Genomic DNA, 12,052 nt, shown 5'->3' on the forward strand with positions numbered 1-12,052 from the left:
TCACCCAGCCAGTCTATTGTTTTCAACATGTGATCCATAAATAATATGAACAACAGTGGAGACAGGTTGTAGCCTTGTCTTACTCCTGAAACTACTCTGAACCGTGAACTCAATTTACCGTCAACTCTAACTGCTGCCTGACTATCCATGTAAAGACCTTTAATTGCTTGCAAAAGTTTGCCTCCTATTCCATAATCTCGTAGCACAGACAATAACTTCCTCCTAGGAATCCGGTCATATGCCTTTTCTAGATCTATAAAGCATAGATACAATTCCCTGTTCCACTCATAACACTTCTCCATTATTTGTCATAAGCTAAAGATCTGGTCCTGACAACCTCTAAGAGGCCTAAACCCACACTGATTTTCATCATATTGGTCCTCAACTAATACTCGCACTTTCCTTTCAACAATACCTGAGAAGATTTTACCCACAACGCTGATTAAAGAGATACCTCTGTAGTTGTTACAATCTTTTCTGTTTCCATGTTTAAAGATTGCTGTGATTACTGCTTTTGTCGTCTGATGGAACCTGTCCCGACTCCCAGGCCACTTCAATTATCCTGTGTAGCCATTTAAGACCTGACATTCCAATGTATTTGATGAGTTCCGACTTAACTTCATCCACCCCAGCTGCTTTATTGTACTACAATCTATCGACCATTTTCTCCACTTCATCAAATCCTGCAGCCGTAAATGAAAAATATACCTATTCAAATAAGCACATAAAAATTCACTTGACGCCTTCCTGAGAGACAATCTCCACTCCTTCCAAATTAACAGTATAAATGTAGACCTGATGTAGCTTGAATGCAAAGAAATAGTGTCGGCAACAATTGAGGGATTTATGCCAAATAATTTGATAAGTAACGGAGCTGTTCCTCCTTGGTACTCAAAACAGGTCAGAACGCCGTTACAGAAACAACGAAAAAAACATGCCAGATTTAAACAGACGCAAAATCTCCTAGATTGGCGATCTTTTACAGAAGCTCGAATTTTAGCGCGGACGTCAATGCGAGATGCTTATAATAGTTTCCACAACGAAACTTTGTCTCGAAACCTGCCAGAAAATCCAAAGAGATTCTGGTCGTATGTTACGTATGCTAGCGGCAAGACACAATCAGCGCCTCTTCTGCGCGATAGCGATGGCGGTCCTATCGAAGACAGTGCTGCCAAAGCAAAGTTACTAAACACAGTCTTCCGAAATGCCTTCACAAAAGAATACGAAGTAAATATTTCAGAATTCGGATCAAGAACAGCTGCCAACTATGAGTAACGTAGGAGTAGTGAAGCAGCTTAAATCACTCAATAAAAGCAAGTCTTCTTGCCCATGGAGAGAGTGTCACTGAAATGATATTGGATTTTGGGTGGACACCATTAAAACAAAGGCGTTTTTCGCTTCGGAGCAATCTCACGAAACTCAAATTGCCAACATTCTCCTCCAAATGCGAAAATATTTTGTTGACACCGACCTACATAAGGAGAAACAATCAGCATGATAAAATAAGGGAAATCAGAGCTCTTACGAAAAGATATAGGTGTTCGCTCTTTCCGTGCGCTTTACGAGATTGGAATAATAGAGAATTGTGAAGGTGGTTTGATGAACCCTCTGCCAGACAGTTAAATGTGATTTGCAGAGTATCCATGTAGGTGTAGATGTACATGTACAACAAATGTTAACGGATGGGGAGGGCGTATTGTATCTTGTCAGTTGCTAGGAAACATGGAAGCAAGCCGAAAAGACTAGATTTCGTTCACAATATAGTACGACCATTATTCTGGGGTGTCCCTTGGACTTGGCCAGACAAAGGCAAGGAACCGCGAAGTACGTTGCTTTGTTGCCTTTGCACAAAGACATCTGGAACAAACAGATATTTTAACTTCCATCTCAGTGCTTTAATAGTTCATTACTTTTGGACAAAGGCAAGTGAGAAATATTTATTTTATTTTGATGTTATCAGACTGAAAATTCTGTGGATGCGGTGCCGCAACCGCGATGCACCCACGTAGTCGGTACGCATGCATTTTGTGCGTCCTTTACTTGCCAAGCAAAATCAGTCGCAGGTCTAAACTAATACACCATAACATCTGCAAAACGGCATCGCCTGATGAGAATCGTTGGCCCCACAAATACATGGTCGGTATTACGATCGTTATTATAAAGGTTCAGTTTCTGCCGATTGAGGCACGGACGCCTGAAAATGGATTAAAGTATCGACCATCATATCCCTAAAATGAATTGAACACATTTGGATACGAAATACTGTGTGTTGTAAACGTTATTTTACAAATAGTTTGTCTGTTTCCTGCGAGGAGCGTCTAAATAAAACAGGGATCTTTAAAATATGAATCGTGCCATGTTTTACAGAAACAATAATTAGGTTTCCAGGGAAACGTTTGTTTTGGATAATACGTGTTTTACAGTTATTGGTGCAGTCTTGGGTGCATATTAATATGAGTAATCGGCAGCTTTCTGATTCGCAAATAGTTAAAAGCGTTGGTTAAGGAAGAACTCTGCGTTACCGACCGATTTCGGCGAGGAAGCGGCGCCGAAGAGCGAGTTCAACACTGGTTCGATAGATGGCAGCGCCGGCGTGTCGCGCGCGCGGGCGCCTGGGAGCCGGCGAGCAGTGGCGCGCGTTTTGTGGCGGCAGTAGGTGGCCGACAGCCGCGCAGTGCATGCCGAAACTAGCCATTGTGCGTCGGTGCGTGTGTGACGCGCGTGGGACGCCACGTCGTAGTCGGAGAGCACGTGCCGTGAGCGCTCGGCATGGTCGACAGCAACACCGTCATCGAAGGCACCGTCAAGTTTCGAGATGGCAAAAAGGTGATTAGTTCGTCACGTTCTCCCTCAACGGAAATCATTTTCAATTTTATCACTTGGGTATACGGTAGTACCATCAGCTGAGGATGCGGTCTGCATCTAATTTTAGTAGCTCTTACAGCGTTCCACAGCCCATAAAAATCTGGAAAACTTTTAATTTATAACTATTTCGAATCGGGACGTATAAACATAAACGGAAATGGAATATACATTAGTAACACATTTACTGGCAAGCAATGTAGTGTCGACAGGAGAAAGTGATATGAATAAATGGTTACTATTTAATACCGTAAATGTGAGACAACAGCGCCTGACTAGATCATGTGACGATCTAAATGCAAAATTGTAGGGAAATGTCAAATTATTCATGACGAAGTTCTAAGACGTCATTATGACTGCCGCTATGAAACTGAATACCGTGATTTGGTGTAAACAGTGATACTGTCAATTGTTAAATGTTATAATCGTCCATTAATAAGGGACCACTGGCTGCCTGATCTACTGCAGGGAATTCGTGCAACGGCTGAGCGGTCTTACAAGTACAGGATTTTCTATTGCTTACACTCTTATATTACTGGAAGGCCGGAAACTCTCATTGTCAGACAGAGAGATCTCGTCGCGAAACCGAAGTATTTGATTGATACAGCTTGAGTGCAAATTTCTTTTTTAGGAAGTGTGGAGAGCACCGGTGACAAATGATGTGCCTGGAAACCCGTGATCAGTGCCGAAGCGTTTCCGTAATACAGAAACAAACAAGAAAAACGATGTGTCCCACGCTGTTGAGTATATTATGTGGAGAAAGGTGCTAATTGATTGTGATATTTGTAAACAACTAATGCGGTAGTAATGGACAGTAGTAATGTACATGGCAAACAATATTTTCGTCATACTACACACTAGAAGTTTCTCTTTCCATCAATTATCCGCAACACACTCGACCTGAGGTGAGTTGCTCAATGTTGAAGATGCAAGACTCGTATTCGGGATGAATGGGGGCTCTAATACCTTTCAGTCGATCACATTTACGTTCACTGTAGTTTCCCTAGTTTGCTTCACGTTTATAGCACTTTCTTAGGAAAGTGCCACTGACAATTTCCTACCTCATCCATTTTCACTCCAGAGTTGCACACCGTGTTCAACTATATAATTGCAGACAGGATGTCGACAACTTTCACCTCTCTGAACCATCTAGATAGCGGTTATCAATAAGCATTGATACCAAATTGGTAACACATCTGGCAGTTGTTTGCAAATGTAATAATTAACGTGGTCTCAGGTAATAACTATCCATCTTTCACGTAGCGAAGATTGGAGAACATAGTTCGTGTGTGACACAGTCGCTTCATCTCTGAGCTGCAGTTCTGTTTAAAACTGGTATCTGATCATGGACCTGTACCTTTTTGAGGATTATCTCAACGGAATTTAGAAAGACCATATTCATTAATGTTAGGGCTACCACGCAGTACAAAAGAACTAAAAAAAATCACCATACTCTACACCGTAACCACATTTCCGTGGCTAATCAAGCATGTACTAAGGCGACGATCAATTCACACAGTAACTAAATAATATGGTACAGAGCGGTGGATTTGTTAGGTCTGGCAAAATGTTACTACACGTAAACCAATGTAGTAAAAGTGTCGGGAGGCAAAAGAAAAACAGTGAGAGAATAATGACAACAGAAAGTCAGGCGAAAAGCTTTCCAGTAATTGAAACTTAAAGTTCATTCAACGTATTATGACCCGTCTTATAACCAGACAATTATCTTCTGCTTCTTCTCATATGGTTATTGACCAGGCAAAGTCCCTGACCGTCATAACGTATCGGATGGATGTAGTTTATTAAATCTTCCTTGATTAGACTTATCATCTGTTGTACCTTAAACTGTGCTGTTATTCAAATCAATGCTCTTCAACTTAATGATTACGTCCAAACGAGTACTTCGTACCTTCACGTGAATCTACGAGGGCACTTCAGAAAGTAAGTTCCGATAGGTCGCAAAATGGAAACCACTGTGAAAATCCTATGAAGCTTTGCGCAGGTGTGTTGGGCAGTGTTTCTAGTGCGACCGTTGATTGCGTCACGCCGCTCTTTTCAGTTCTGAACGTACAGTTAACACGTGAAGATGCCTAGAGCATGCGTCTCCCGCCAAGTTCGAGGGCCTGGTGAGAAATTTCGCCAGAAGCTATGCAGCCCACGTAACATAACCGTCATTCGTTTCCTTCTTTAAGACAATTCTGAGCCGAATTCTGCTGGGGCAATGAAGATACTTCTGCAGCGTTTTCGATGGAAAGTGTTTCGTCACCCACAATACAGCCCTAGCTGGCTCCTTCTGAGTTTCATCTCTGCTCACATGAAACCCTGACGAAGAAGACAACATTTTGGCACAGACAAGGAGCTGTAGGCCAGCGTAAAGAATTGGCAGGAAACGCTGACGGCTGCCTTCTATGACGAGGGTATTGGATAGTTGGTAGAACGCTACGATAGGTGTTAAGTCAGATGTACGACTATGTAGATAAGAAGCTGGAAGTTGTAGCTAACTGTTTCTCATAATATATTTATGATTTTCACAGTGGTTTCCATTTCGCGGTCGATTGGAACTTACTTTCCGACTACCCCTTGGATCTGAAAGTTCCTCACATATTTCTTCCAAACCGAGGCCTGAACTTCTTTTTCCTGGCTTTTATCCGGTATCCTCACGGAGTCGGCGGGCTAATCAGTATGTTTATTTTTTATTGGTTTTTAGTACGTGCCCACATAGCCATCTCAACAGGGGAATGTTCTTTCTGACGCTACGAAGCAAAGGACAACACTACAGCCAGTCCCCTAGCGGAGGAAATCCCCGACCCGCCCGGGAATTGAAACCAGGCCCCTTCGCTTAGCAATCCGCAGTGGTGACTGCGCACCCACCGAAGCAGACATGTTAATCTGTATTAGATAATTTTAATGGTATAGGGCGACCGGATGCTCTTCCTCTCGCCACTGCCCCCCCCCCCCCTCTCCCAACCCTCACCAAGAAGGGTAAATTATATACCCCTTGTGTTTGTGTCCAGTGTTTCGATGTGAAAGTGTGAGACAATATTTTCTAAATGTTCGCGGATGCTGTAACTGAGGCGATACATGGTAGCAGCCCGTTATTCTCCTAGTCGGATGTAGAAAACGGCCTAAAAACCGAATCCATGCTAGCCGGTTCACCGATCCTCGTCGTTAATCCTCCTGGCGGATTCGATCCGGGGCCGACGCATCTCCTCGAATCCCGGAAGCGGCGCGCTAGCGCTCGCGCTTCTCCGCGCTGGTAACTGTGGATATGGAACTAATGGCTAATATTCAAGACCCTTAGCCCGTATTCTGTTCGGAAAATTTCTGAATTACGCTCCACGTATCCCGAATAGTATACGTATACAACGCTCACTTGCTTACGCAAGCATTGCCTTCTCCATATATATTCGTTTAAGCGTTATACTAAGAGAGAAAAAATTGCGCAGTCCTATCATCTAAGCACGCTTGAAACTACTGACTCATAGCCGAAGACATACATTGCACACGTTTACATTAAGTTTTATGAACGTTAATGGATCATGACAGCAGCTTGTTAACCGCAGCAGACCTATCTAAATGCTTGCTGCAGTTTTGGTAGCAGTAGCCCTGTATGCTGTGTATGTTTGCCACTTATTTGCACCACTGTACGATAAAGGAGGATAAGAATGTCGTGCTGTTTAATCTAGACAGGACGCCACTCACTCCGTCTCAACTTGGGCACTTAAAATTTTATGGCTTTCTTCGAGGAAAAACTTTCGCTGCAGATATGCTTCTTGGGGTGTAATATTGCTCATGGTGGTAATTATCAGACGATTTAAGCAATGGGTGTCCAACCCGCGACCCGCGGACCGCCTGCGGCCTAAGGCAAGTATCAATGCGGCCCAAGAAATGAACATTTATCATACGTTCGATAGAAAAAAGTTTCATAAAATTCCGATTACGTAATGATGTCCCACCACATGATGCTATTTCTCATTGTTCCATCCCGTTTATTTTTCCTTTAACTTTCTTTCTTTTTCCTTTTTTTATTATTAGTGTAAAGTATATTACGTGCGGAGCATAAATGTTTGTCTTCCTCCACCGTGGCCCGCAGTAGCTGAAACGCTGGACGCCCCTGATCTAAACGCTTAGCCGAATGTATGAAGGTCCAGAATCAAGGCTTTTGGACCCCGATTGGACTGAGAGTTCATAAACTACATGGCCTGCCAGTAAATGACAGCTAGGACAAAAGGTGGTAGCGTAGTACAGTGGACTTTTTCTGTTGTTCTAGTGGAAGTCCCGCTGGTGTGTGATGAGAAAGCTGTCCCCAGTCGCAGGTATGTACTGTATGTAAGCGCACGCACGGTTCCTCCCAGCCACGCCGGCGGAGCCTGCTAGCTATGCTGACCGCCACACGCAAGAAGCTCGATTCCTTTAAGACATTGCCTCTGTCGGATTGCCTGTGTAGCAGTACTTCGGAGAAGCTACTATGACAGTATTGATGATATATAGCTTACAAGCGCAGCATACAACAAAATTCGGTGGTTTATCAGCTTCATCATTTTTAAGCGACAATATTCATTCATTTAATACATAACTAGAAGAGTTTTTCTGTTGCTGCACGTAAAGATCTCATAAATTCGAGCCAAATGATGATGAGACACAAAATTCCAGTTCTTGTTAATGAGAAACGCACTATTTTAATTCTCGAAGAACAGTTTTGATTGGTATTTATTTCGACTCTACTGATGGTTTCATAAGAACATGCTAGTAAACTTTGAACTTATTGCGTCTTTATCTATGTAAATAAAAATATAAATCTTCGTTTGTTCAATCCTGATATTTCCTAATGTTCCTGGCGATTGCTTCGAAATTTCGTCACAACATTGTATTCGAATAAGGGCGTGTTTTCATATACTTACTGGAGCACCATTTTATATAACTACATATTTAATATAAAACAGGGAAACGTTTTACCAGAAATCTCGCGAAATACTTGAACGATATTACTTCTTATTTTTATGTTATACTGTAATTAATATTCTAAAGTACGTGGGCTGTATTTTTCTTTATTTGGATTCCCGCCATCTTACAACATATGAATACATATATAATATGGAAGGTGGAAATGATATTACCAAAAATTTCCCCAAAAGTGCTTGACCGCTTTATTCCGGATTAGTACTAAATACTCTAACAAACATTCCGACAACACAGCCTATATTATTAAATATACATATTATATAAATATGTATTTAATATATGAAGTGGAAATCTTGTTACCAAAAATCGCGAAAAGTTCTTCATCGAAATACTTCAAATTTTTATACATTACTCTAATAAACGTTCGGAAGGACATGGGTAATATACAGGGTGAAGAAAAGTTCGCACAGTCGGACTTCGCTTCGGGATTCCTCACATATTGACAATATAAAAGTGTCTGTCACAAAATTTCGGCCTGCGCGTATTTCAGGCAGTAAATGGACTTAAAAGACTGGCAATGCTGTAATCACGTGTACGGTAACTACCTCTGCCCGCATTAGAGTTATGCAGTTGGTATAGTGGATAGGATTTTGGGTTAGCATGCAGGAGGCCGAGGGTTCGATCCTGGGTCGTAGATTCTTTTTATTTGCTAAAAGTAGTCTGCGTGATACGGTATCTGTCGTCTTAAACTTAATACAATGGTTACATTGGATTTGCACAAAGCATTTGCAGTTACGTGTTACGAACTTCGCGGTTCCTACGAGAGGGATACGAACGGGGCTCTATCTAGTATATCCTTCACCTAATACTGGTACTTGAAGTTTTGCAAATACGCTTTTGTGGAATATTTGGCGTCTACGTTCAAGGTCTGCCACTCATGACTTTGACTTTCTTAATTAAGCTCTCCTGTGACGATTCGTGTGGACCTTCTTTGATCTATAGCCCTTCCTAATCTTACTCGGTAAGGGTCCAAGCCACTTCAGTAATATTCTAGAATTAGTCGCAGGAGCAATCGTTATTGCAGACTAGTAAACTTAAGGGTACCACCTACTTTTGCTACGATTGAGCGTATGTGCTCACTCCATGTCGTTACTCCCAAGTTTTGTGTAAGTTCACCGGTTCCAATTGTGGCTTATTAGGCCACTACTGTCTCTTCTTTTCTTAGCATACGTGCTGTCTGTGTCAGCAGACACTTCATGAAGCCTTTCTTTAAAGTAATGATTTGTAGATAAGTGCGGTATTACAGGACAAATGACGTTTGAAATGCAGACACTAGAAATATCACAACCAAAATCATATGATAAAAAAGTGTAAAAACTGAAAAGGAAGTCTTACCTTTTATAGATAAGTCTCATTAATTTGACACATGCAACAACTACAGTAGTCGATAAGTTGGATTAATAATTCAAATAACTCTGAGAGCGGTCTGCTTTGCTTACTGGGATACTAGTGAAGAAAGGAGAAACACCGAATATGCAAATAATTTTCCAATTATGCACTATTTACTTTTTTTTGTTCATATCACTTTAGCTAAGCAGATAACAAGCGTTGTTACTTCATAACCTACTTACAAATCAGATTTAACATGAATATATATAAATTATCGGGTAACACTCTATGTGCCCATGGGACTGAATTTAGTCCGTTCTTGCCGGTCGTGATGGCGAGCGGTTCTAGGCGCTTCAGTCCGGAACCGCACTGCTGCTACGGTCGCAGGTTCGAATCCTGCCTCGGGCATGGATGTGTGTGATGTCCTTAGGTTAATTAGGTTTAAGTACTTCTAAGTCTAGGGGACTGATGGCCTCAGATGTTACGTTCCATAGTGCTCAGAGCCATTTGAACCATTTAGTCCGTTCTTCATCCTATCGTATCGGTGATGTCGTTTTGGACATCTTACACGCGTTAAGGAGATAGGGAGCTTACTTACCCCTGCAGCCCTCTTGTGTGGGCCGCTTCTGCTCTTCCCAATACGCTGTCGTCACACCGATGCAAGCAAATTGTAAAACAATAAACTACAACTAAATGATCCAACCACCAGCAATTTTAACGAAATTAATGGATCACGTCTTTGTAATCCTTTGTCGCCAATGTAATGTTGACAATATTCACTGAATAATATTCTTTGATTAGTGGCGGTGGGTACGTCTATGACGTTTCAACATTTGGCTATACAGCTGCAGGCAGCGAAACATGATGTGTATCAATAAAACAACAATTTTACAAGCTGTCAGTGGAATTTTGCTCACCGTCAAGCCCGTGAACTACAGATGGCCGGAATATAAAATACGTCATAGATTGTGATCATGCTTTTCATTAGTATTCACTACGGACAGTCTGTTTCATGTAGACGGAATACTAAAAGCCTGGATATAACTAACGATGTAGCGCAGTATACGCTTTAATGGAAGTGTCAGCTTTCGTGGCTGTTGTGAATTAGAACGATATCCGTTCTGGCAGAATGCTGTGAAATATTTGCGTGTAACTTGAACCATCTCAGCTGGCAGTCTCATTGGTGGCGGTTTTTGAAAATCCACTCCTAATGCAAGATTATGATTCGTTGCTGGCTGTCGATCATCTGTTTATTGACAGATATGGTCTTTTGTATGCCTACCCATACGTTCTCCCTGTTGACTGTTGACTTTGCAGGGTTGTTTTACATAAATGGCGTTGATTGTTGCTTGACATTCAAATTGGAACACTACACCAGCTCGACGCAAAGGAAATGAGGCTATTAAGGAACCGTGGTCTCGGCGTATTAGTGCAATGATTGACTTTTTGCACACGCTGTTGCATGTCTCATCAAAATCGATCAACTCAGTGGCAGAGGACAATGAGTTTGCATGGGCATCATGCTTGCAATTCACCGGAAAATGGCGTCTGCTATGTCTGGCACGAAAGAATGAGACGATGCTGCAGTTCTGTGTGCTTATCACGTTTGCTCAGTTAGTGAGAGTCGCCATAAGAGTGGGACCGTAAATGAGTCAACAAATGCCTAGCCCGCTCGGCTGGCCGCGCGGGCTAACACGCGGCTTCCCGAGTAGAAAGGCGTGCCGGTCCCCGGCACGAATCCGCCCGGCAGATTAGCGTCGAGGTCCGGTGTGCCGGCCTCCCTGTGGATGGTTTTTAAGACGGTTTTCCATCTGCATCGTCTAAGGGCGGGCTGGTTCCCCTTATATCGTCTCAGTTACACTACGTCGGCGATTGACGCGCTAACACTGTCTCCACGTACGCGTACACCATAATTACTTTACCACGCAAACATTTGGGGCTACACTTGTCTGGTATGAGACATTCCCGGTGGGGTGCACTAGGGTCCAAACCGTACAGTAACCCTGGGTTCGGTGTGGGGCGGCGGTGGGGTGGATTGACTGCTGTGGCCTGTTGTGGGGTTGTGAACCACTGAGGGCTACAGCGGGACGAGGCCTTTCCGTCGTTTCTAGGTCCCCACAATAGACGCACATACACACACACACACACACACACACACACACACACAAACACACAACAAACGCCTGCTTACGTTACCTCAATTGATCGAAAGATTTCTACTTTTAGTATCCTGTGATTGTGTCACTGAGCTGATCGATATTGACGAAACTTGGCACGTCGTAAGGACACACAGTAATATGTCACAAGTGATCACGTTCGTTTCTTTAGCATTAAGACAATAACCGGCTGTCTATCCTAAGAACTGTCCTTAAAATTAGTGAAAATACTGTGAATTTCATGTACAAATAGAGTTATCCCAAGCAAACACTGGTCATCAGTTTCTTTGGTGGCCGTTTGGTGGCCGTTGTGGTCGAGCGGTTCTAGGCGCTTGAGTCTGGAACCGCGCTGCTGCTACGGTCGCAGGTTCTAATCCTTACTCGGGCATAGATGTATGTGATGTCCTTAGGTTAGTTAGGTTCAAATAGTTCTACGTTCTAGGGGACTGATGACCTCAGATGTTAAGTCTCATAGTGCTTAGAGCCATTTGAACTATTTGAACCCACTATTGAAGGAAAATATCGTTTTGTTTGTCATTGCGTACAAAAGTATTTTCTAATGTGGCGTTGTGAGCCCAATCCATGCAGTGCAGTAGCGTTATGTGGTACGCTCTTCAAGGACATTTCTTAACGATGACCTCAATATACGATTAATTTCAGTTTTTGCAGTACCAGTTTGCTTCTAGACAAAAGTGGTTGCAATAGTCTGGGAGGCAAACAAAGTAAAACCAAAATATCTGATA

At 42.6% G+C, this 12,052-nt stretch overlaps 1 protein-coding gene across 1 annotated transcript in view; it reads left to right on the top strand.

The window, feature by feature from the left end:
* The first annotated feature begins 2,666 nt into the window (after window positions 1-2,666).
* LOC124776052 overlaps window positions 2,667-12,052 on the top strand; it is a 403,057-nt gene continuing 393,671 nt past the window's right edge. Inside the window, exons 1-2 of the mRNA XM_047250895.1 lie at window positions 2,667-2,826; window positions 7,133-7,178. Coding sequence (XP_047106851.1) covers window positions 2,770-2,826; window positions 7,133-7,178 — 103 coding nt within the window. The 5' untranslated portion in view covers window positions 2,667-2,769. The remainder of the gene's footprint in view (window positions 2,827-7,132; window positions 7,179-12,052) is intronic.

The sequence above is a fragment of the Schistocerca piceifrons genome, chromosome 2 (genome assembly GCF_021461385.2).
Source record: "Schistocerca piceifrons isolate TAMUIC-IGC-003096 chromosome 2, iqSchPice1.1, whole genome shotgun sequence".
Classification (NCBI taxonomy): Eukaryota; Metazoa; Arthropoda; class Insecta; order Orthoptera; family Acrididae; genus Schistocerca; species Schistocerca piceifrons.